Raw genomic sequence first — 25743 nt, forward strand, 5'->3', positions numbered from 1 at the left:
CCTCAGTGGCTATCCATGAAAACTATAAAGCCATGTTACCAATTATTTTTTTGAAGAATTTTCTCTTATTCCCTATCGAAATCAAACGAGAAAGAAGGCATATTGCTGAGGCTCTTTTTTTTTTTTTTTTTTTTTGGTTTTGTTTTTTTTTTATTTGGTTTTTGTTTGTTTGTTTGTTTGTTTTTGTTTTTTGTTTTTTTGAGACTGGGTTTTTTTTTTTGAGCCCTGGCTGTCCTGGAACTCACTCTGTAGACCAGGCTGGCCTCGAACTCAGAAATCCGCCTGCCTCTGCCTCCCAGAGTGCTGGGATTAGAGGCGTGTGCAACCACCGCCCAGCAAGGCTCTGTTTTTAGACTTTTTTAAAAACTTAACATAGTACAATTATGGCAGTAAGCCTGCAACATTGAACAGAATCTTCCTTGTTTTAGCTAACATAAATCAGCATCACTAATACAGTGTTTCATACTTTTGTAATGCTAAAACCTGAAATACAGTTCAAATTATTTGTATATGGGAAGATTAACATGGTGTTGAATGAATGATTTCTCAGTTCTAGGACCATTAGAAATATATGTATTCAATTTATCTTAGGCAACCCTTGTGACAAAGTCATTCTAGCACCTAAGGGGTTGATACCTATCTATTGAAAAAATCACTATTTTTAAGTTTATAGTACAGGTTTACAAAAAACATTCATGACTTCAGCATATATTTCATGCAAAACATTTCCAGGAAAGATTCAACATATATTCATCTAAATATCCCAAGTATAAACTAAAAACAACCAGGTGAAACTTGTTAAATCATTCAGCTTTATTTACAGGACAATGGGGAAGGAGTTGCTGACTAGAGCACAAAGGACTCATAAGTCAGTTCTTATACTGAAGCATGAAACCAACATTTGATATGAATTATGAATACTGGATACTCAAAGCACACTTCACATCTCTAGGCATACATATAGGATGAAGAACTTGCAGTTTTGGTGGCTCAGTTTCTCAAATACACTTTTAAGTACAATCTAAATTTGTTAATTTGAATTTTATATGCAGAATACTGACAATTTTATTAAATATTTTTATTAGATCTTTTATATAATACAAACTTTAATTAGGTTCTCTTTGGAATAGATTATTTCTATCTCAAAGAAAATTTTAAACTATTTTATATTCCTATGGCATTCTCAAGAAATTTTTACACAATATTATATTCTTATGACTTCCCCACTTGTCTTCATCTTGTAATATTTGACAGTGAACAAGTAAAAGTTCAAAGAAAACTTTACTACATAGTCACATTTTCAGAGTTTGTCTCAGCATACATAGTTGCCATTATCAAAGATTTGAACATTGTGAGAAGGGTTTCACAAGTTTTACAAAATCATACTAATTCTCTTTTTGGAGCCCCAAGTGTTGCAAAAAATAAACCCTGAATAAAACAAATGCCACATTTACCCAGCAGAAATACTTCCTCAACAACAACAACCACAACAACAACAAAAAATGAAGTCAAAGATAGTTCTGCATACATTTGCTAAGATTCTTGCCTGTATATATTCTCTGTTAAATTCTAAGAGATAGGCAAAATCTAAAGGATTCATATTTGCAATGCATTTGAAAGATTTTTTCTCCTGTAAGGATTCTGTAATGAATGTTAAGATAACATTTCTTTATAAAGGATTTACTTCACTAATACATTTTTCTTCACTGTATGAAACCTTTGATGATTTCTCCAATTGAGGTTGTGATAATGCATTTGCAACAGAATATTTTTAATATTTGTCTCATGTATAAATTCTCTGATGACTGTTCAGATGATGTTTTGGGGTAAAGCATTTTTCAAATTAACTACATTTTTAAGGTTTTAAGATTTCTCTCTTGTATGAATTTTCTGATGATGTCTCAGGCTGCCTTTTTTAGTAAAGCATTTATCACATTCACTGCATTTGTAAGGTTTCTCTCCTGTATGAATTCTCTCATGTTTATTCAGAGTTGATTGTTGGGTAAAGCATTTGCCACATTCAGTGCATGTGTAAGGTTTCTCTCCTGTATGAATTCTCTGGTGAATTCTCAGACTAACTTTGTACCTAAAGTACTTGTCACATTTAGTGCATGTGTAAGGTTTCTCTCTCGTATGAACTCTCTGATGGACTCTCAGAGTGGCTTTTTCAGTAAAGCATTTATCACAGTCACTGCATTTGTAAGGTTTCTCTCCTGTATGAATTCTCTCATGTTTACTCAGGATTGATTGTTGGGTAAAGCATTTGCCACATTCACTGCATGTGTGAGGTTTCTCTCCTGTATGAATTCTCTCATGTTTATTCAGAGTTGATTGTTGGGTAAAGCATTTGCCACATTCAATACATGTGTAAGGTTTCTCTCCTGTATGAATTCTCTGGTGAATTCTCAGACTAACTTTGTACCTAAAGTACTTGTCACATTTAGTGCATGTGTAAGGTTTCTCTCCTGTATGAATTCTCTGATGGACTCTCAGAGTGGCTTTTTCAGTAAAGCATTTGTCACATTCAGTGCAGGTGTAAGGTTTCTCTCCTGTATGACTTCTCTGATGAATTCTCAGTTTGCCATGTTCAGTATAACATTTATCGCATTCACTACATTTGTAAGATTTCTCTCCTGTATGAATTCTCTCGTGATTATTCCGATTGGATTGTTGGGTAAAGCATTTGTCACATTCACTGCATTTGTAAGGTTTCTCTCCTGTATGAGTTCTCTGATGAATCCTAAGATGGGATTGTAGGGTAAAGCATTTGTCACATTCACTACATTTATAAGGTTTCTCTCCTGTATGAATTTTCTGATGACTTCTCAGACTGCCTTGATCAGTGAAGCACTTATCACATTCACTACATTTGTAAGGTTTCTCTCCTGTATGAATTCTCTGGTGAATTCTCAGACCATCTTTGTACCTAAAGCATTTGTCACATTCACTGCATTTGTATGATTTCTCTCCTGTATGAATTTTCTGATGATTATTAAAACAGCCTTTCTGGGTAAAGCATTTGTCGCATTCAATACATTTGTACAGTTTCTCTCCTGTATGGATTCTCTGATGACATCTCAGAGTTTTTATGTGGCTAAAGCATTTGTCACATTCACTACATTTGTAAAGCTTCTTGCCATTATTGGTTTGATTCTGCATCAGTTTATGTTTAGGGACATAATCAATAACAAATTCTATATTGCTTTTTTCTTGCTTCCCCAAGTGTATTCCTTGATTTACACTAATGAGAGTGCACTCATTTAAACACTTTACACAGTCATTATATTTGCAAACTTCTCTGGTTTTCCCAGTTTTATGTCTTTTAAGGTTGGAGGATTGGAGAGCAACATCACTGTCATTAGTTTTATAAGGTGTACTTTGGGTGGATTCATTAATCATGTTGCTAAGCCCATTACATTTAGAAGACTTCTCTTGTATCTTCACATGCTCTTGGACAATGCACTCTCTGTCTTGATCTAAGACCTTTCCATGTTTTCCACATATGAGATGATTTTCTGAAAAAAGTGCAAATAGAGATGACAGGGATTACTGTCCTGGGGAGAAAGAGATTCAATAATGGGTGTTTGCTGACATTTCAGGCTAACTAGACCTTCTACAGAATTCACATTCTCTAGAGACTTTTTGCTTTTTTCATAATGATTACATGGATTCTCAGAAGATCCTCAATTCTGATCTACATCAACTGATGGGAAATGATAATACCATTCTAAATCTTATTTTTTAAATTGTACCTTGCAGAAGCCAGGCCAAAAAACGTGATTGATCAGGTTTTGAATTGTCACAAATTATATCTCAAACAAAGTAATTCTGATTTTTGACTATGACTTGATTCACAGTGAAACTGTGCAGCTTTGGTCAGCTAAATATTCATGATATAGAATGAATCCTCTACAAACACTTGTCTCAGCATTCAAGATGTTGGATAAAGATCATTCAGTATCAGCACTAAACAGAGACCATATGTCCAAATGTAAATAAATAAGGAAAATCAAAATTTTCCACACCAACAGTTGTGCATCCACTTAAAAACTTGAGCATTATTTAAAAAATCATAAATAAGGAGATTGTCAGCTTCTCCAGGATCAATCATCTCTGTAGTCTTGGGACCTCCAGAAGGTTCGCAGTATGTAGGGCAACAAGCACAGTCACAAACACTGGGATTCCCAAGGATCCCATTGTTCTCAGGCCCCATCATCTCCCAAAGCCTTCGCTCCCCAAATTCCACTCCTCTTCAGTCAGTACCTTCTGCCTGCCCCAGCTTGACTGCTGCACTGAATGCACCACAGTCTAAAGGCCTGTAGGACATCCACTGCACACAGCGAAGGGCAACTGTTCTGCTTCACATAGGACAACAGACCCCATGGTCTGAAGACCTCCCAGGAAAACAACAACATGCAGGGCAACACTTTTGCTGCTCTTCCTAAAACCCAATAGTGTGAAAACATCCCGGGAAATCTGCTGCAAGAAATCAACACCTTGCCTGCCCCTCTACAGATGCCATGGTCTGAAGGCCTCACTGGGTGCCTGCTATAGCAAGGACCACTGGAAGCAACCCAGGGAAACAAGAGGCAGACACCAGACAAAGACACCCAGATCAGCAATCACCAGGTAAAGCAAAATGATAAGAGGCAAGCACAAGACCGTAAGCAATAAGAAAATCCATTAACATAATCTACTGTATAAACTAACTAAAAAAAAAAACCAAAAACACATGGTTATCTCATTAGATGACTGAAAAATGTTTTACAGAATACAACACCCCTTCAATGTTAAAAGTATTGGAGAGATCAGAAATTCAAGGATCATACCTAAACATAAGAAATACACAGGAAGCCAACAGCCAAAAATAAAGTAAATGGAGTGATACTTCAAATAATCCACTAAGACCCAGGGACTAGACAAGGTTGGTCACTCTCATCCTATCTATTCAATATAGTACTTGAAGTTCTAGCTAGAGATATCCAGACAACAAAAGGAGATCAAGGTGATACAAATTGGCAACAAAGAAGTCAAGGTATCATTATTTGCAGATGATATGATAGTATACATGAGCAATCCCATAAATTCAACCAGAGATCTTCTATAGCTGAGAAACAACTTCAGCAAGGTTGCTGGATATAAAATTAAGTCAAATAAATCAATAGCCTTCCTTTATAAGAATGAAAACAGGCTGAGAAAGAAAATAGAGAAACAAGACCCTTCAATGTAGTCACAAATGATAAAAAATTCCTTGGTGTGCCTCTAACCAAACAAGTGAATGATCTGTATGACAGGAATATTAAGTCTTTCAAGAAAGAAATCGAAGAATCCCCCAGAAAATGGAGAAATATCCCATGGACATGGATTGGAACCATTAACACAGTAAATATGGCCATCCTACCAAAAGCAATCCCCATTAAAATTTAAAATAAAATTCTTCAAAGTTGTATAAAAGCAATTCTCAAATTCATCTGGAAAAATAAAAAACCCAGAATCGTTAAAAACAAAACAAAACCAAAAAACCCCCCACATTCTTTATAATAAGCAATCAGCATTCCTGAATTCAAGATATACTACAAAGCAGTAGTGACAAAAACAGCATGGCATTGATATGGAGACAGAAACCTTGATGAATGGTATAGAGTTGACCACCCAGAAATAAACCAATTACTTACGGACACTTATCTTTGAGAAAGAAGCAAAAAGTACATAATCGAAAAAAGAAAACATCTTCAATAAACGGTGATGATCTAACTGGAAGTCTGTATGTCGAAAAATGAAAATAAATATATATATGTATCAATGTGCACAAAGCTCAAGTCCAAGTGGATAAAGGACCTCAACATAAAAAAAGATACAATCAATGAAAAAAAATCAATTCATCATAGATCTAGAAAGAGCAATTCTCAAATTTAACTGGAATAACAAAAAACTCAGGATAGTAAAAACTATTCTCCACAACAAAAGATCTTCTGGGGGATTCACAATCCCTGACCTCAAGCTCTACTAAAAAGCAAAAGTGATAAAATTCTCTGGTATTGGTATGCAGACAAGCAGGAAGATCAGTGGAATAGAATTGAAGACCCAGAAAAGAACAGACACAAGTACGGTCATTTGATATTTGACAAAGGAGCTAAACACATTCAGTGGAAAAAAAGATAGCATTTTTAACAAATGGTGCTGGATCACCTGGAGGTCTGCATGCAGAAAAATGCAAGTTGACACATTCTTATCTCCTTATACAAAGCTGAAGTCCAAGTGGATCAAGGATCTACACATAAAACCAGACACACTGAAGCTTATAGAGGAGAAAGTGTGGACAAACCTTGAACACATGGATACAGGGGAAAAGTTCCTGAACAGAACACCAATGGCTTATGCTCTAAGAACAAGAATAGAAAAATGGGACTTCAAAAAATTGCAAAGCTTCTGTAAGTCAAAGGACATGGTCAATAGGACAAAACAGCAACCAACAAATTGGGAAAAGATCTTTACTAACCCTACATCTAATAGAGGACTAATATCCAATGTATACAAAGAACTCAAGAAGTTAGTATCCAGAGAATCAAATAACCCTATGAAAAAAATGGGATACAGTGCTAAACAGGGAATTCTCAACTGAGGAAATGCTAATGGCTCTAAAGCACCTGAAGAAATGTTTAGCATCCTTAGTTATCAGGGAAATGCAAATCAAAACAACACTGAGATTCCACCTTACACTGATCAGAATAGCTAAAATGAAAAACTCAAAGCCAGGTGGTGGTGGTGCACACCTGTAATCCCAGCACTCTGGGAGGCCGAGGCAGGTGGATTTCTGAGTTTGAGGCCAGCCTGGTCTACAGAGTGAGTACCATGACAGCCAGGGCTGTACAGAAAAACCCTGTCTCAAAAAAAAACCAAATCCAAAAAAAAAAAAAAAGAGAAAAAAAAAGGAAAAAAAAAAAAAAAGAAAAACTCATGGGACAGCAGATGGGATTGCAAACTGGTAAAACCACTCTGGAAATCAGTTTGGCAATTCCTCAGAAAATTATACATAGTACTACCTGCAGACCTAGCTATACCGCTCCTGGGCATGTACCCAGAAAGTGCTCCTACATGTAATAAGGACACATGCTCCACTATGTTCATAGCTGCCTTATTTATAATAGGTGGAAAGAATCCAGATGTCCCTCAACAGAGGAATGGATACAGAAACTGTGGTACATATACACAATGGAGTACTATTCAGCTATTAAAAACAATGAATTCATGAAATTCTTAGGCAAATGGATGGAACTAGAAAGTGTCATCCTGAGCAAGTTAACCCAGTCACAAAAGAACACAAATGGTTATGTACTCACTAATAAGCAGATGCTAGTCCAAAAGCTCAAAATAAACAAGTTACAATTCACCCACCACAGGAAGCTCAAGAAGAAGGAGGACTTAAGTGAGGATGCTTTGGTTCCTCTGAGAAAGGGAACATAATACTCACAGGAGCAATAAGGGAGACAATGTGTGGATCAGAGACTAAAGTAAAGGCCACCCAGAGACTGCCCTACCTGGGGATTCATCCTATAAACAGTCACCAAACCCGGTCAGTACTATAAGAAGCCAAAAGGAGCATGCCATGATTGTCTCTGGAGGGGCCCTGACAGAGCCCTACAAATACAGAGGCAGAAACTAGCAACCAACTATTGGACTGTGCGTGGGGTCCCCAGTGGAGGATCTAGAGGGTGGTCCAGAGGAGCTGAAGGGGTTTATAGCACCATGGGAAGAACAATGACTTCGGCAACCCAGATGCACCAAGACACCCAGGGACAGAACCATCAACCAAGGGGTACACATGGTTCCAGCCAAAAATATGGCAGAGGAAGGCCTTGTTGGGTATCAGTGGGAGGAGTGGTCCTTGGTCAGGTAAAGGCTCAATAGAGGCCCCAACAAAGGGAAACTGGGAGGGGGGAGGTGGGAGTGTGTCAGGTGGAGGGGCATATATGAGGAGGCACTGGGTGAGAGGAGGGGGGTCTTTGGGGAGGGGGGGAAATCGGCAAGAAAACAATTTACATTTTACCATTCCAATGAAAATACAGACGATATTCCATAGGAAAAAAAAAAAAAAAGAAAATCACTGCTTTAGTAGTATAACCACTGGAGAGTCAACTCTGCTCCAATGATTACCTGTACACTCTCATTCAACGATCCTCAAACAAGAAATAAATCAAAGCAAAACAAAACCCCCAAGTGGCTATTAATTGAATGAATTCGGAAGGTAATAAAAGAATATATGTGGTAATTGTGACAGAATGTATTTCATACATGTATCAATTTGTTAAAGATTACAAAGATCAGATGTGTGTGTCATTCTTATGTAGATATGAATGGACATTCTTTTGTTGTATGAAGTATTTCCATAGCTTACTCCATGAGTAAGAACATTAATGACAGTTAAAAAGAAATTCTTCTTCGCTACTGTCAGCTGTGAACAACCAATGCTACGCTTTTTACAAGTGTGTGACCTTCACAGATGGCTTTTGTGAATGAAAACATGAAAATTTTGTCCTATTTTACACTTTAGACTATTTAGTAGGCTTTCACATTTTAATCCATTCTCTTTGAAATGTCATGAAGCCAAACCTAGAAATATTTGTGCTTCTTTGAATGGAACTTGATGTAGTTCTTAGGTTGCTATTTTTTTTTTGGTCTGGCTTTGTCTTTCTTCATATCTGTACACTCCACTATCATTATGCATTGTTGTCTCTATTTGTTGAAAATAGTTACTTACTTCTTAAACTTTTCTCCTTCTATCCCAGGTGAAGTCTACATACTGTGAGTTATAGAAATGTGCTTAATTATACCCAAATGCTTTGATAATAAAATCAATGTTAAGTCTAAAAACACAGTACGTAATGATTTAATGTAATATTAAAAGCAAGATCCCCAGTTATTATGTGTGTAGAAGTATAATTCCTTGTTAAAAACATTTGATATTTTTCAATTCAGAAGTTTCCATTTAAAGATAGATAAGAGGGATGGAAATATCTCAAAAAATATAGGAAGAAAATTCAAATAAAGATTCAGAAAATCAACAAGAAGTGTAGTCTTACCGACAAACAAAAGATTGTTGTAATTCTCCATCATCACATCCATGTACAATGCCCTTTGAGCAAAATTGAGACATTCCCATTCCTCCAGTGAGAAGTCCAGAGCCACATCCTTGAAGGTTAACAGGCCCTGTAATGGAAAACTAGTTATTTGCTCTGGACATAATTGCTTTCCTATATTAATAAAAGGCCCTGGTGAATATCCTTTCCCAATTTGATGGTTGCCGTTTTGTCCTTTTAACCGTGTCCTTTGCCTTACAGAAACTTTGTAATTTTATGAGGTCCCATTTGTCAATTCTTCATCTTAGAGCATAAGCTATTGGTGATCTGTTCAGGAACTTTTCCCCTGTGCTCATGTCCTCTAGGGTCTTCCCAAGTTTCTTTTCTATTAGTTTCACTGTGTCTGGTTTTACATGGAGGTCCTTGATCCACTTGGAGTGAAGTTTAGTATCCACATGGAGATAAGAATGGATCAATTCGCATTCTTCTGCATGCTGACCTCCAATTGAACCAGCACCATTTGTTGAAAAGGCTATCTTTTCAACATCTGATAGAGGGCTAATATCCAATATATACAAAGAACTCAAGAAGTTAGACCCCAGGGAACCAAATAACCCTATTAAAAAATGGGGTACAGATCTAAACAAAGAATTTTCACCTGAAGAAATTCGGATGGCCGAGAGACACCTTAAGAAGTGCTCAACATCATTAGTCATTAGGGAAATGCAAATCAAAACAACCCTGAGATTTCACCTTACACCAGTCAGAATGGCTAAGGTCAAAAACTCAGGAGACAGCAGGTGTTGGCGAGGATGTGGAGAAAGAGGAACACTCCTCCACTGCTGGTGGGGCTGTAAAATGGTACAACCACTTTGGAAATCAGTCTGGCGGTTCCTCAGAAAACTGGACATGACACTTCCAGAGGACCCTGCTATACCTCTCCTGGCCATATACCCAAAGGATTCCCCTGCATGCAGTAAAGACACATGCTCCATTATGTTCATGGCAGCCTTATTTATAATAGCCAGAAGCTAGAAAGAACCCAGATGCCCCGCAAAGGAGGAATGGATACAGAAAATGTGGTATATTTACACAATGGAATACTACTCAGCAATGAGAAACAATGAATTCACAAAATTTTTAGGCAAATGGTTTGATCTGGAAAATATCATCCTAAGTGAGGTAACCCAGTCACAAAAGAATACACATGGAATGCAATCCCTGATAAGTGGATATTAATTAGCCGAGAAGCCCTGAATACCCAAGGCACAAATCGCATAACAAATGACTCCCATGAAGTAATATGGATAAGGTCCTGATCCTGGAAAGGATTGATCTAGCATTGTAGGGGAATATAAAGACAGAGGGAAAAAAGGAGGGAGGTCATTGGAGAATGGATATAAAGGAGAAGGTTTATGGGACATATGGGGAGGGGGGATCTGGGAAAGGGGAAATCATTTGGAATGTAAACAAAGAATATAGAAAATAAAAATATTTTTTTAAAAAAGGCCCTAAAGAATAGAAGATACTTTCTGATACAAATGAGGAAAGTAAAATATTAAAGGACAAATGTTTTCTTAAAGTTTCATAGAAATGTGACTAACATTATGAATTGCTGCTCCTATATAGGCAATCTATAGAGTGACTTACTATAATGCTCTCATTTATGAAGGCTTTCCATTTCATTAATTTTTTGTGGTTTTGAGACCTTAGAAGCAAATGAAATATTTGCCACAAGAACTACGTTAGAAAGTTTTGTGTGCAGATAGGATTGTATAATATCGTTTTAAGTCCTCTATTATGAAATTTATATCCCAGCAATCTCATGGCACTACATATTGGATTTTTAAACCCAGTTCTTTAAAAGCCAGTGATCTCTGCTGGAACACCAGGGCCAGGAGGACTATACAGCACATATGCATAATTTCAGGCAAATGTAATCAACATTGTACAAAAAAGTTGCTTACTCTAATAAAAGATACTTTCTAAAATAGTCATAGACTTCCTTCTGTTTATATCTCTCTGTGAATGCATGATATAATCACCTCAAAAGCTGCAAAACTTTATAGAATATACTAGGTACATTTGATATCTAGATGTAGAAATGTACTTTTATGAAATAAGCTTTAATATCAAAGACAACCCTAGTGTCATCACAGATGGTCAAGTCATGATAAAAAAAAATATGCTTTCAGTTCTACAAAGTCCACCTTGCTCAAATATGGTAACTAGTTCAATCGTGGACGAAGCTGTATCTCACATGACTGTATTATAACATACTAAATGTTACCATTTTTTTTTTTTATTTTTAGACAGAAAAGGACTGCAATGTCAGGACATACATTAACATTTCAAATGACACATAGAATCTAATAGTTAGGGAAATTATTATATGAAAGTACATTGACAACTAGGAAATAGAAAAACCACTATTAGAGAGCATCAAATTATTTAAAGTTATAAGAAAGCTGGCACAAGCAATACAAATAATTAGTATTTCATAAATTCCATATGGTCTTTCATAAAAGAATACTTAGGTTTCTATGGGTAAATAAATTGTATATGTCACAATTCATTTCAATGAAGTAGAATAATTTCTTAATCAAATCTTTGAAATTGAGGGAGAATTATTCTAACACTTCACATGGAATACATTATTCACCATAGGATTGACTTAATGGAAATTTTCAATTGTGCAATTTTATCATTATTTTCTTTCTTTGGTATATGACCTTATTTGTGTATCAGAATAGTAGCTTCCATAGATAACTATTACCTTTAATTCTTCCTTCGTGCTGGGCAGTGGTGGTGCACGCCTTTAATTCCAGCACTTGGGAGGCAGAGACAGGCGGATTTCTGAGTTTGAGGCCAGCCTGGTCTACAGAGTGAGTTCTAGGACAGGCAGGGCTACACAGAAAAACCCTGTCTCAAAAAAAGAAATCTTAGTTTGTTTTTAAAAAACAATGACACACATGTCTATTACAAATTGGCATAAGAAATATAAACCAGGGGTAGGAAAAATTGACTAAGAGTTAAAAACTCTTGCTGTGACTTCAGTCTCAAGAGTTTGGTACAGAATCCAGGGATCTATGGACATAATGTATCATTCAGTGTATGCAAATGCATGCAGATGAACAATTATATACTTAAGAAATACTGTAAAGCAAAATTAAAGCATTAACAAAATCCCTTCAGTTTTTCCGTATGGAACACATTATTTCAAGAGAAAAGGAAAAAGAGTAGAGGAACCAGGCTTCCTTCTAAGGAATAAAAGAGCCTATGCCAGGCAGTGGTGGCGCACGCCTGTAATCCCAGCACTCTAGGAGGCAGAGGCAGGCGGACTTCTGAGTTCAAGGCCATCCTGGTCTACAGAGTGAGCTCCAGGACAGCCAGGACTACACAGAGAAACCCTGTCTTAGACAAAAACAAATCCAAAAAAACAAACAAAAAAAAAGGGAGCCTGCCCTGTAGCCCCACCCCAGCCCTATGTAGGGACCACATAGTCCTATCTGCAGGCCAGGAGGAAGGCCTCATATAAACCATGATGACTCTTAAATTCCCTGCATAGCTGAGGATGACATTCACCTTGTGCTTCTCCTGCTGCCGCCCCCCTAGAGTGGGTGGATCTATGACTGGCTTTATAAGAGCTTTTGATATGTAGGCAAAACAAGGTTATCTCATTGTTCTATAGGAGTTTTTGATCTTGTGTTTCATAGAAGACCTATTAACAATATGTGAAATATATATGTATACAAATTGACAAAAAAAAAGAATAGAAGAGAAAAAATTGGAAAAAAAGAATAACCAAGCAAATGGTCCCAAGAAACAATCTGGAGTAGCCATTCCAATATTGAATAAAATTGACATTCAACCAAAAGTTATTGAAAAAGAGGAGGAATGACAACACTTCATACTCATCAATGGAAAAACCTACCAAGATGAACTCCAAATTCTGAACATATATATCCCAAATGGAAGGGCAACCACATCTGTAAAAGAAACTCTACTAAATCTCAAAGCACACATTGAACCTGATACAATACGAGTAGGAGACTTCAGTACAACACTCTCACCAATGAACAGACCATGGAAACAAACTGAACAGAGACACAGTGAAACTAACATAATGTGTGAACCAAATAGAATTAACAGAAATTTATAGAACATTTCATACTTACACACACAAACACACACACACACACACACACAAACACACATATTCTTCTCAGCACCTCATGGTACATTCTCCAAAATTGAACATATTATAAACACAAAACGAGTGGTAACTGATACGGAAAATATGAAATAATCCCATGTATCCTATCACATCATCATGGACTAAGAATAACAACAGAACAACAGAAAGCTCACCTACACATGGAAGCTTAAAAACTCTCTACTCAATAATAACTTGGTCAGGGAAGAAAAACAGAAAGAAATTAAATACTTTTTAGAATTTAACAAAAATGAAGGAACAACATATCCAAACATATTGGATACAATAAAAACATTGCTAAAAGGAAAGTCATAGCTCTGAGTGCCTCCCTAAAGAAATTGGAGAGTTCATACACCAGCAGCTTAACAGCATATGTGAAGGCTCTAGGACAAAAGAAGCAAACACACTCAAGAGGAATAGAAGGCAGGAAACAAATGCAGAGACAAAATTAACTAAGTAGAAACAAAGAAAACTATACAAGTAATCAATCAAACCAGTAGCTCGTCCTTTGAGAAAATCAACAAGAAAGATAAACCCTTAGCCAGACTAACCAGAGGGCATAGAGACAGTAACCAAATTAACAAAATCAGAAAAGGGATACATAACAATAGAAACCAAGGAAATTTAAAAAAAAAAATGAGATCCTATAACAAAAGTCTATATTTAACAAACTGGAAATTTAGATGAAATAATGATTTTTTAGACAGATAACAGGTACCAATGTTAAATCAGGATCAGATAAACAATCTAAACAGTCCCATAACCCCAAAAGAAATAAAAGTAATCATTAAAAGTCTCCCAACTAAAATAAAGCCCACGCCCAGATGGGTTTAGTGCAGAATTCTATCAGACCTTTAAAGAAGACCTAATACCAATACTTTTCAAATTCTTCCACAAAATAGAATCAGAAGGAACACTATTTAATTCATTCTAAGAATCCACAGTTACACTGATACCTAAATTAATCAAAGACCCAACAAGGAAAGAGAACTTCAGACTAATTTTCCTTATCAATATCACTGCAAAAATACTCACTAAAATTCTAGCTAACTGACTCCAGAACAAATTAAAATTATCTTTCACCAAGAATAAGCAAGCTTTATCCAGGGATGCATGGATGGTTCGATATACAGAAATCCATCAACATGATACAGTGTATCAAAAACTCCAAGAAAAAAATTAAATGATCATCTCATTAGATGCTTAAAATGGCTTTAACAAAATACAAAACCTCTACTTGTTATAAAAGATAAGTAATTCAATGCTCGTAATAAAACATATTAAAAGCCTGTGTATTCATCATAGTACTTCAAGTTCTAGCCAGAGGAATTAGACTACAAAAGGATGCCAAAGTAATGCAGATAGGAATGGATTGAAAATGATCATCTCATTAGATGCTTAAAATGGCTTTAACAAAATACAACCCTCCCTACTTGCTATAAAAGATAAGTAATTCAATGCTCAGTAATTCATAATAAAACATAGAAAAAGAAATATATAGCAAACCAATAGTCAATATCAAACTAAATGGAGAAAAACTTGAAGCACTCAACCAAAATCAGCAACTAGACAAGGCTGCACATGGTCTGTCTATCTATTCAACATAGTACTTGAAGTTCTAGCCAGAGGAATTAGACTACAAAACAATGCCAAAGTGATGCAGATTGGAATGTAAGAAGTCAAGATATCACTATTTGCAGATGATATGATAGTATACATATGTGACTCCCAAATTTCCAAAATTCCACCAAAGAATTCATTGAGCTGGTAAGGAAACATGGCAATGTTACCAAAATCAACCTACAGACTCAACACAACACTCATTAAAATTCCAACACAATTTTTCACAGATATAGAGCAATTCCCAATTTGATCTGGAAAAACAACAAGAACAACAACAAAAAACAGTATAGCAAAAACTATTCTCAATAATATGAGAATTTCAGTTGCAATTACCATCTCTGACCTTAAGCTCTACTACAAAGCAATAGTGATAAAAATCACAAGGTATTGGTACAGAAACAGGCAGGCAGGCAGAACAATGGAATATAATTGAAGACCCAGAAATAAACCAAAAGAGAACAGGGAAATAACCCATTGAGAACTTGCCATAGAGCACCACACAGGGCAGTATCTCTCTTGAGACAAATAAATCTCAGGTGTAAACACACCCATGATCATTGTGTCACATAAAATTCCAAATACACACGCATAAGTGCATACACACGTGTACACACACGCAGTCCACAGAACTCAAAAAGGTCAACAACCTGAAGGACCCAAGTGAGGACCCTCAGTACCACTTGGGAGAGACAAGCAATCAATCACAAGTGTGGAGGGAGGGACATCGGATGGAGAGATGGTCAGACGGACAGGGAGTAAATGGGCAAGAGGAGGATCTCGTATAGGGTGAGGAAAAAGACTGAAGCCGTGAGGCCAGTAGAAAAGAAAGCAAAAAGGCAACCTCAAGAAGTAGGAGGTTAGGGAGACCGTCCAGAATGCACCAGAGACTCAGGAGGTGAGAGAATCTTAGGACGTCAAATGAAATGTCCAACAGTTGGGAGAGGGAACATATAGATCCCACCTCCACCTAAAAGACAGACCATCAAGTGAGGGAGGGGTTGCCATCCCACAGTCAAAACTCTTACCCATATTTTTTCCTGTCTGAAAGAAATGCATGGATGGGACTGGAGAGGAACCTGAGGAAAACAAGGTCCAGCCACAGGCCAAAAGTGGGTTCCAGTTCTAGGAGAGGTCCCAAGGCCTGACACTATTACTGAGGCAATGGAGCACTCACAAAAAGGGACCTATCATGACTGCATTCCAGAAGACCCAAGAAGCAGCTGAAAGTTTCAAATGCAGATATTTGCACCCAGCCAATGGACAGAAGCTGCTGGCCTATGTAGTTGAATTATGGAAGGGCTGGATGAAGCTGAGGAGCAGGGCAATCCTGTAGGAGGACAGGCAGTCTCAATTAACCTGGACCCCTGAGATCTCAAACACTCTGCCACCAAACTAGCAGCATGCACCAGCTGATATGAGGCTCCTAACTCATATAAAACAGAGGACTACTGGATCTGGGTTCAGGCAGCCAAGGTGCACCTAACCCTCAAGAGACTAAAGGCTCTAGGGAGTTTAGTGGTCTGATTGAATGGGAGCTGGGGGTGGGAAGGAGGTATGGGATGTAGAATAGTCATGGGGGAATGGGGAGGTGAGGGAGAATAAAATCTGGAGCAGAATAAATAAATATATAAATGAAAAGAATGTTATAAAATTAAAAAAAAAAGTAATGCAATCTGCATCTGCTTACAAACACATCAGTGTTATAGCAAAAGAAAGACACATATTCCTGTCATCTTCTGTACATCCAGGATGTTAATGCTTTTACGATTAGGATTCCAGACAGTGCGCTCCTATAATTTTATACTTCTACAAATTGTTCTCTTCCATATATTCCTCAGTGTCATCAGTCTCCACATATTTCCATATCCACAACACAAGCTTTTGTTTGGAACCCAGACCATAACTGAAATGCTATTTATGTGACACATGTGACTTTCCTTCCACATTAATATAATAGACAACTTCATCTAATGTAGAAATTAGCCATCAATAGCATTAAGAATCATTTACTCCAGGTGGTGGTGGCATACGCCTGTAATCCCAGCACTCTGGGAGGCAGAGGCAGGAGTATTTCTGAGTTCGAGGCCAGCCTGGTCTACAGAGTGAGTTCCAGGACAGCCAGGGCTATACAGAGAAACCCTGCCTCGAAAAAACCAAATCCAAAACACCAAAAAAACAAAAACAAAAACAAACAAAAAAAAAGAATCATTTACAATAGATTCTCTTTCAGACCTGCAGGTCTTCAGTCCATGGAAATTGTATTTCCTCATAGTACAAAATCTAGTGAAAATATAATGGAGTAATATATGTGAAATTCCTAAACATTAAATTTCCATTATCCCAAAAGAAAATGAAGATAATAGAAAAATAAGACCTTTAGTTAACATGACCATATGTAGATGCTAAAATTTTTGAATAGTTTGAATGATAGCGAGATTTCTTAAAAAAATGTGGACAGCACACTGACCTGTGAAGTGTTTACCAGAGAAGCACTCATTCTTTTTGTTGTTCTTCTCCCGGGTTCAAATATTGGACCTCTCCTTGAAATTTCACAACAGGGTTTGAAAAACACAAAGGTGAAATTAATACAACTACAGTATGAACAATGCTAAAACACATAAAAATACATTAAAGCAAAATAGTACCAGGAATCTTGTCAACATTTCTACATACATGAGAGCACGTAATGACATATTTAGTGTGGAAAGGAATATGAGTATAATCTGAGGCCTATTTCTAACATCAGCAGGCACAAGGCAAAAAATGAGAGCACATGCATACCTGCCATGAGACATTACTACTCAGAGTTATTTGTGAGAAATTATCTTCCTGAGTCTAGACTCAAGCACACTGGGCTAGTGGCTACCATGATGGATGCTTAGAATTGAATTATATTTCATGTATTTCACACTAGAATACATAAGATATCTGATAATACTCTTACTAAGCCATAGAAAAATAATGAGACAATACGATTTGGTTTTACACATTCCTAAAGAATAGTCAGAGAAATCAGAAGACCATTCAGTGTCTAAAATAATCTTGGATGTGCTGGTTTAGCCTACAAACTGCTATAAACAGTGCTGTAGGCAGATGGGTGTTAGGAGTCCGTAATGGCTCTCCCTAGATGCTGATCCTTGTGCTGTAATACTAACCTATCTGACAATGTGTAACTACCAGTGTAGTAGTGACAAGTTGGTAACTGACATACTGCTATATGGAGAAATACTGGAAATGCACTTCAATTGTTGGTGCTTTCAGCCTAAGTCAGACAAACATAGTCTATGAAGGGAAACAGCCGATTTAGAGAGTTCTGAGTAAAAACCCAGCAGCGGAGGAAAAAGCAAGGCTCTAAAAGGAGGAGGAAGTGGAGTTATGGGAACCCATACTGCCATTTACTATGGAATATGGAATTATGAACATATGACAGCATGGATACCCACCCAAAACCTGCCTCAGAACATACATGACACACACAGGTACGATGAAAACATGAATAACAAGATAACAAGGGATGGGACTGAGAATGAGGCGATGATAACTGTGAAAGCACTCTGGGGCACTTCATGTGCAAAGGTCACTCACCTATAATTGCAAGTACTAGGAGATTTAGACAGCACAGATTAAAATAATTTTTAGGAGCTTTGTAATATCTGCAGCAGCAAATTAATGAGGTAAGGCAAATACTCTATCAGAATGTTTCTCTGTAAACATTCTAACATTAGTATGCATGAAAAAAATGAAGATAATCCCTTATTCATGTGATAAAAAAATTACTGAGAACAGGAATTTCTGTAAAACAGAAATTTGACATGCACGGAAAAATATAATGCTGTCAAAAATTTACAATATGGGGGCTATAGAGATTGCTCAGTGGTTAAGAGCACTGACTGCTCTGCTGAAGGTCCTGAGTTCAAATCCCAGCAACCACAGGGTGGCTCACAACCATCCATAATGAGATCTGATGCCCTTTTCTGGTGTATCTGAAAATAGCTACAGTGTACTTACATATAATAAACAAATCTTTTTTTAAAAAAATTCAATATGTAAAACTTGATGCCCTGGGCATTTATAGACAGCAACATGTGGGTAATAAAAAATGGGCATAGGAATACATAAATTTTTAAGGAGCAATCAGGACATTTTTCAAAAGCATGTCACTTTATGATTCTTGACTGTAACACATAGGCTGAGTATCGCTGTCATTTTTACCACCAACAGATCATAAATTCCTGCTCCAGTGACCGATGCTGTGTTTTAAATTCAAAAAGAAGTAAATATATAAAATGAATGTGTATCATGGAATTATTTTGTCTGTGTGTATAACAGGAAAGGTACACCTTCAATTTCATGGAGACTGAACAAGAGCTCATTCTAGAATGACAAGAATAACCCATGGTTTTACATACTTCCATCATGAAATCAATGTGAACACGAGGGCTCTGACTTTAAATCTTGGAACTGATATTTCCTCAAATACACACCTGATTCTGAACAGACATAATTCCAAACTTTTGAGCTTTCCAGTCAAATTGGAAAGCTCATATTGGTTTATCACAATCTTTTTACAGCTGAGAAACTCAAATAGCAATGTGTAGTGTTCAGACACTGGAACCCTTGAGTACTAGAAGACCACAGCATTCTAGCCTAGCATTCCCTAGGAAAGTCTCTCAGTGACTGGATTACTGTACTCACAGTTGTATCTGCCTATTTTCACATCTAAGTGCTGTAAAAATGTACCTCTCTCCAGTTGTCTTGTACTATCCCTTACCATCAAAAGAGGTGACATTAGCATACAGTAGTGCTAAATATTTATCCACAGATTAAAATCAGGAGAGCATGGAATATATCCCAAACCTAAGAAAAAATAACTGGCAAATGTAATATTAAATCAAGAAAAGTGGCTACTAGTATTGACAGTGTATAAAGTACATTTGAACACATTGATATATTGAGACATGCTTTTTAGTCAAAAACCTACTTAGCTAATAAGCTGATGAAAATATGCACAAAGGAATAAGAAATACATATTTCATGAGGTCATAGAAAATAAGACGTTTCCTGTGAAGAATGAAGGAATACAAGAAAACTAGGAAATATTCCTAATGTACAACATAGTGAAGCGCTATCCCACACAAGAAATGGACACCAATCTGAGCTATACTTTGCCACTCACAATGCCAGCAAACCTTCTAGATTACAAATGCTAAGAAAGACAATCTCACAAAGAACAGAATTTCATTGACCAATCATGAAAGAGGATCACAATACAATCTTGGTAGAAGTCAGAATAGACGAAACAGATTTCTACATAATGAAGAGTATTATTTGTGAACCTTAGTTTTCAGTTCAGGAAAAAGAAATTCTGTAGAACTAAAGCAACCAAATATTATGTAGGAATATTTGAACCTGTTTCAACTTCGCGTGTGGTTCAGCCCATGGCACACAATTTTAATCACTATAGTTGGAATACAAGCATGTCCTTAGTATTCACTTTAATCCCAAAGAACAAAAGGACAGTTACTAAGAAGGTGGCACCCATGTTTTAAAGTGTTGTCTAATTGAATGGCAGAAAATGTGAAATGTCACAGAAAGATCTGACAGAACAGGATATGCGCAACTGTCCTGAGATGAGAGAGGAAGGGGAAGCTACTTAAGGGAGAGAAAGACGGTACAGGAAGAGAATAGTAAAGGAATACAGTAGAGTGCATGGGCACCAGTACAGAACAGTTGAGAGAGCAGGGCAACAAAGAGGGAGAAACAGTTTTATTCAGAGAGATTTTATGTAATCTGATTGGACAGAGAACATGCTAGTCACAGGTAAAGAGATCGAGCAAGAGAAAGAGAAGGCCCCCAAAGATTTAAAAAGATCGGTATACTTAATTTAAGGCTCAGCAGAGCATTTCAGTGTCTCAGAGAAGAAGCAGATAGAATGAGTCAGCTGAGAGAGGAGTTTGAGCTGGAACAGCTGAGTAGAACCAGCCAGTTAAGGGTTAAGAATCACTTTACCAACCCTACATTCTATGGAGGGCTAACATCCAATATATACAAAAAACTCAGGAAGTTAAGACTCCAGAGAACCAAGTAACCTATTAAAAATGGGCTACAGAGCCAAACAAAGAATTTTCAACTGAGGAATATCGAATGGCTGAGAAGTACCTAGAGAAATGTTCAACATCCTTAGTCATCAGGGAATTGCAAATCAAAACAACCCCAAAATTTTACCTCACACCAGTCAGGGTAGCCAAGATCAAAAAACGCAGGGGATAGCAAACACTGGATAGTGTGTGGAGAAAGAGGAACACTCTCCCACTGCCAGTGGGATTGCAAGGCTAGTACAACCACTCTGGAAAGCAGTTTGGTAGTTCCTCAGAAAATTGGATATAATACTACCAGAGGACCCTACTATACCACTCCTGGGCATATACCCAGAGGATTCCCCAGCATGTAATAAGGACAAATGCTCCACTATTTTCATAGCAGCCATATAATAGCCAAAGTCTGGAAAGAACCCAGATGTCCCTTAACAGAGGAATGGATACAGAAAATGTGGTACATTTACACAATGGACTACTACTCAGCTATTAAAAACAATGAATTCATGAAATTCTCAGGCAAATGGGTTGAACTAGAAAATATCATCCTGAGTGAGGTAACTGAATCACAAAAGAATACACATGGTATGCACTCAGTGATGAGTGGATATTAGCCCAGAAGCTTGGAATACCTAAGACACAATTCACATATCAAATGAAGCTCAAGAAGAAGGAAGAACAAAGTATGGATATTCTGTCACTTCTTAGAAGGAAGGGGGAACAAAATATCCACAGGAGGAGATACAAAGTGTAGAGCCGAGTCTGAGGGAAAGATCAACCAGAGCCTGCCTCACCTAGGGATCAATCCATATACAGCTACAAAAGCCAGACACTACAGTGGATGCCCACAAGTGCTTGCTGACCGGAGATGGATATTGCTGTCACCTGGGAGGCTCTGCTAGTGTATGACGAATACAGAGGGGACACTCTCAGCCAGCCATTGAAGTGAGCACAACGTCCCCAATGGGGGAGCTAGAGAAAGGACCCAAGGAGCTGAAGGGGTTTGCAGCACCATAAGAGGAACAACATTATGAGTGTGCTGCCAGGCGGTGGTGGAGCACTCATGTAATCCCAGCACTCTGGGAGGCAGAGGCAGGCGGATATCTGAGTTCGAGACCAGCCTGGTCTACAGAGTGAGTTCCAGGACAGCCAGGGCTACACAGAGAAACCCTGTCTCAAAAAAAAAAAAAAAAAAAAAAAAAAAAAAAACCTTATGAGTGAGCCACCCAGTATTCCCAAAGCTCCCAGGGACAAAACCATCAACCAAATAGTACACATGGAGTTACCCATGGCTCCAGATGCATAGGCATCAGAGGATTGCCTTGTTGGACATCAAAGGGAGGAGAGGCCCCTTGGTCCTGGGAAGTAGGGGAATACTAGGACAGAAAAGCAGGAGAGGGTTGATTAGGGAACAGGAGGAGGGGAGATGGGTTATGAGACTTTCCATGGGGGAGGGGGAACCAGGAAAGGGAACAACATTTGAAATGTAGATAAATAATACATTTAACCAAAAATAGAAAGGGAGGGAGGGAGGGAGGGAGGGAGGGAGGGAGGAGAGAGAGAGAGAGAGAGAGAGAGAGAGAGAGAGAGAGAGAGAGAGAGAATGAACAAGAATGGGGGATCATATTCAGCTGGAAATTTCATAGGCTGAAAACACTGTATGTTAAGATAAGATTTTACAGAAGCTAAAGTCTTACAGGTCTAGGCCAAGGTAACTGGACAAACATAATAAGCCTCCCAGACAATAATTACAAAAGGAAAATAAAAGGTGCTTTTATAACGAAGTGGAAAATCTAACACTGCTTAGTATACAAGCTTTCTAGAATGTAAGAGAAGAAACATACCTCAGAATACTAAGGGAAAGAGACTCAAGACTAAAACAAACAGTACAGGGAAAGATAACAGTAATTATTCTACTGTAATCAGGACTAATGCAATGCACGGCTTCAGTGAGAACATAATTCAAGGACAAAATACCATTTAGACTGAACAGAATATGAGATTCAGAAAGAAAGTGCATGTTCTGGACAAAAACAACCCAGATCAGATCATTCACTCTGTCAACAAATATCATGGATGGACTCTCTGGTGGTAGCATTTATAGTGTCAAAAACTGTTAGTCAAACTGGGGCAGGAGGCAGAGTTAACAAAGGCCATACCCAGATTTGTATCCTGTGTGCTACAATCTCAATATGCCAGGTAAGGCATAGCCACTAGTATCATGGTGTCAAGAAGATCTGTGGTAACAGAGTATTTTCTTGTTCTAGATGAGCTACTCAGTGGGGGGAAAATACATAGATTAAACTGAGAATCTGGTTAAGATCCAGTAAGGAAGGTCACAGGCCCTAGGAGGGAAAACACTAAGCCGGGTGGTGGTGGCACATGCCTTTAATTCCAAAGCTTGAGAGGCAGAGGCAGGTGGATTTCTGAGTCCAGCCTGGTCTACAGAGTGAGTTCCAGGACAGCCAGGGCTACACAGAGAAACCCTGTCTCAAAAAAACAAAACAAAACAAAACAACAACAAAAAAAACTGATACTGGCTTCCTGTGTAAATGGCCATTGCCACACCCTGATGATTTCAGGCTGTCTAAAAGAAACTTTGTTTTCAATGGGCATCTGCTAATTCAGAGCCTCAAAACTAATTAAATATTAACATCAATTGACTGCTGACTGAACTGCCTACCATGTGAAATCCTTTATGTCACATCTAATATTATTCTCAATGAAATCTTCCAGAATCATTAATGAAATAGCATCTGGAAAAACCAAACTCATGTGCTATTTCAACTGACAGGTTAGCCCCACCCCACCGCTTGTTCATTCCTTCTAACATACCTGGAACCTTTGTTAGAGTCTCCTTGGTCTTTATCATCCAGGGCTCTTAGTATTGATTTATAGTTATCAAGATCTGGCTGGGTATGTGGAGACCTGAAAATGGGAAAATATTCTTCAGAAAGAACCTGGAACTTTTCAGTGTACAAAAATAAAAGATACCAACAGCAGACAAAAGGATAACCATGAAGGAAAGAGATGATATGAAAATGTCTCTTTCAATCTAAGGATTTCCTATGTGATATAATAATGAATCACACAGTTAACACACATACAGAGTCCTTTTCCCAGCAACATGGAGGAGGAACAAGAAAGAATGTAAGAAAAATATCGTGACACACGGAATCCAGACTGTTGAACTTCTCCAACATAAGTTCTCTGGGGAAAAAATCCCTGAGCGCAGGGGTCGAAGCATTCCACACCTGCAAGAACTCAGCAAACCATGATTGTGCAAGGGCAGAGTGCTTCTCATGAACCAAGGAGACATTTTTCTGTAGGAAGTGAGCAATCATGATTATTTCACAGGTGCTGTCTAATTTGTTCTTAATCCATAGTAAGTTTCCTACTCATAAAAATAACTTGGCCTGCTATCAGCATCTCACAGCAAGCTGGGCAGAACCAAGGAAGGATTCAAAGACATTCAGGAGGCAGGGCTAACTGAAGAGCCTGTTAACATATCAATGAAGACATAGTTGGTTAAGTGGTTTCTTTTCTCCTGGTTATCTCCTGGCCTGCCCCTCTAACTACAGGCTCACTTTCAATTTCACATGTCCCGCCCTCCCCCCATCTGGAGGCGTGGTTCATTTTGGACCCAACTAGTTAACTCTGAATGCTTTCTCCCTCAAACTAAAATGCCAAAAATTAACCTCACCACCAGCCCAAGAACCAGGTATCTTCTTACAATGCTGCAGGTTACATGTCTTAGGAAAATAATTAAGCCTCATAGGAAACTACAATGGTCTATAAAACCACCTGTAGTATGTGAACAAAGTCCTTCTCTTGGTCAGGAAGTAAAATTTATAAAGCTTGCCCGCATGGTGGAACTGGTTATTCTCTGGCAGCACTCAGGGTTAACAGAACCTACTACATATCTTTTCCTCAGCCATACCTGTCTTCATTTTTCATTCAAAGCTAAAGTGTAATATTAATAACTAAGCCTATGAAGACACTTTTCTGAATGCTGTATTTACATCAAAGACTGCATATACCTCAGTGTTAAATTAATGCAGAGTAGAACTTTACTTGGTTAATGTTAATATTTACAGCTATATGATGGTGCTTTGTATCGAAATTTTGTAATTCAATGAAATCGGCACTGGTCCCCCATGCAACAAAAAGTTTCGGCATGCCTATTCAGTTCGTTCCTCGGAGAAAGGGAATTGAAATGGCAAATGGATGACCAGGGCAGTTAAGAAAGCATGAAGGAATTTGAATTTGGGGAGCTTTATTAAGGCTTTTGCACAGAAAACCCTCCTGGTATACATACTCCAAAGATGACCAAGGATCTACGAGGTTATTTTAGAAAAATTCTGGAAACTATAACATTAATTAAAATATCACCATAAACCCAGTTCACAGGATCTCAAACTTCCTGATAACGGTAAGATACCCACAACACAACTGTGAGGGTGGCGGCAGAAAATGCACCCCTGCTCCACACCCCTGCTCCGCTCCTGCCCCTTTCCCAGTCCAACAGCTCCTCTGACCTGGCAGGGGACAGGACGAGCAGCTGAATGTCCTAGGAGGCCAGGACAGCAACTGCAGCTTAAGGAAGTTTTCAGGTTCCGCAAACACGAGGCACTCGTCTCCAACAAAGACTTCCCGACCACGCCGCAGCGGAGAAACCCAGCGAATTCTGGAAGGGCGGGACTTCCTGTCACTTCCGCCTCCTTCCTCAGAG

General features: G+C 38.0%; 2 protein-coding genes across 5 annotated transcripts in view; both read right to left on the reverse strand.

Annotated features, from left to right (window-relative positions):
• Positions 1-25743, reverse strand: part of LOC127681612 (zinc finger protein 420-like) — a 662660-nt gene that overhangs the window by 415960 nt on the left and 220957 nt on the right. Inside the window, exon 1 of one of the 4 annotated variants that reach the window (XM_052178073.1) lies at positions 25550-25634. The exons of the other annotated variants lie outside the window; for them this stretch is intronic. The gene's annotated coding sequence lies outside the window, so the exon portion shown is untranslated. Of the gene's footprint in view, positions 1-25549; positions 25635-25743 lie in introns of those variants that run through there. 4 annotated transcript variants of the gene reach the window in all.
• On the reverse strand, positions 1690-25633 carry LOC127681626 (gastrula zinc finger protein XlCGF26.1-like). Its single transcript, XM_052178101.1, has 5 exons — positions 25550-25633; positions 23847-23939; positions 17384-17456; positions 9081-9207; positions 1690-3515 (listed from the first exon to the last, which is right to left on the reverse strand). The coding sequence occupies exons 3-5, from the start codon at positions 17411-17413 to the stop codon at positions 1864-1866; spliced, it is 1809 nt and encodes a 602-aa protein (XP_052034061.1). The 5' UTR covers positions 17414-17456; positions 23847-23939; positions 25550-25633; the 3' UTR covers positions 1690-1863.

This window comes from Apodemus sylvaticus, chromosome 3 (assembly GCF_947179515.1).
Source record: "Apodemus sylvaticus chromosome 3, mApoSyl1.1, whole genome shotgun sequence".
NCBI lineage: Eukaryota > Metazoa > Chordata > Mammalia > Rodentia > Muridae > Apodemus > Apodemus sylvaticus.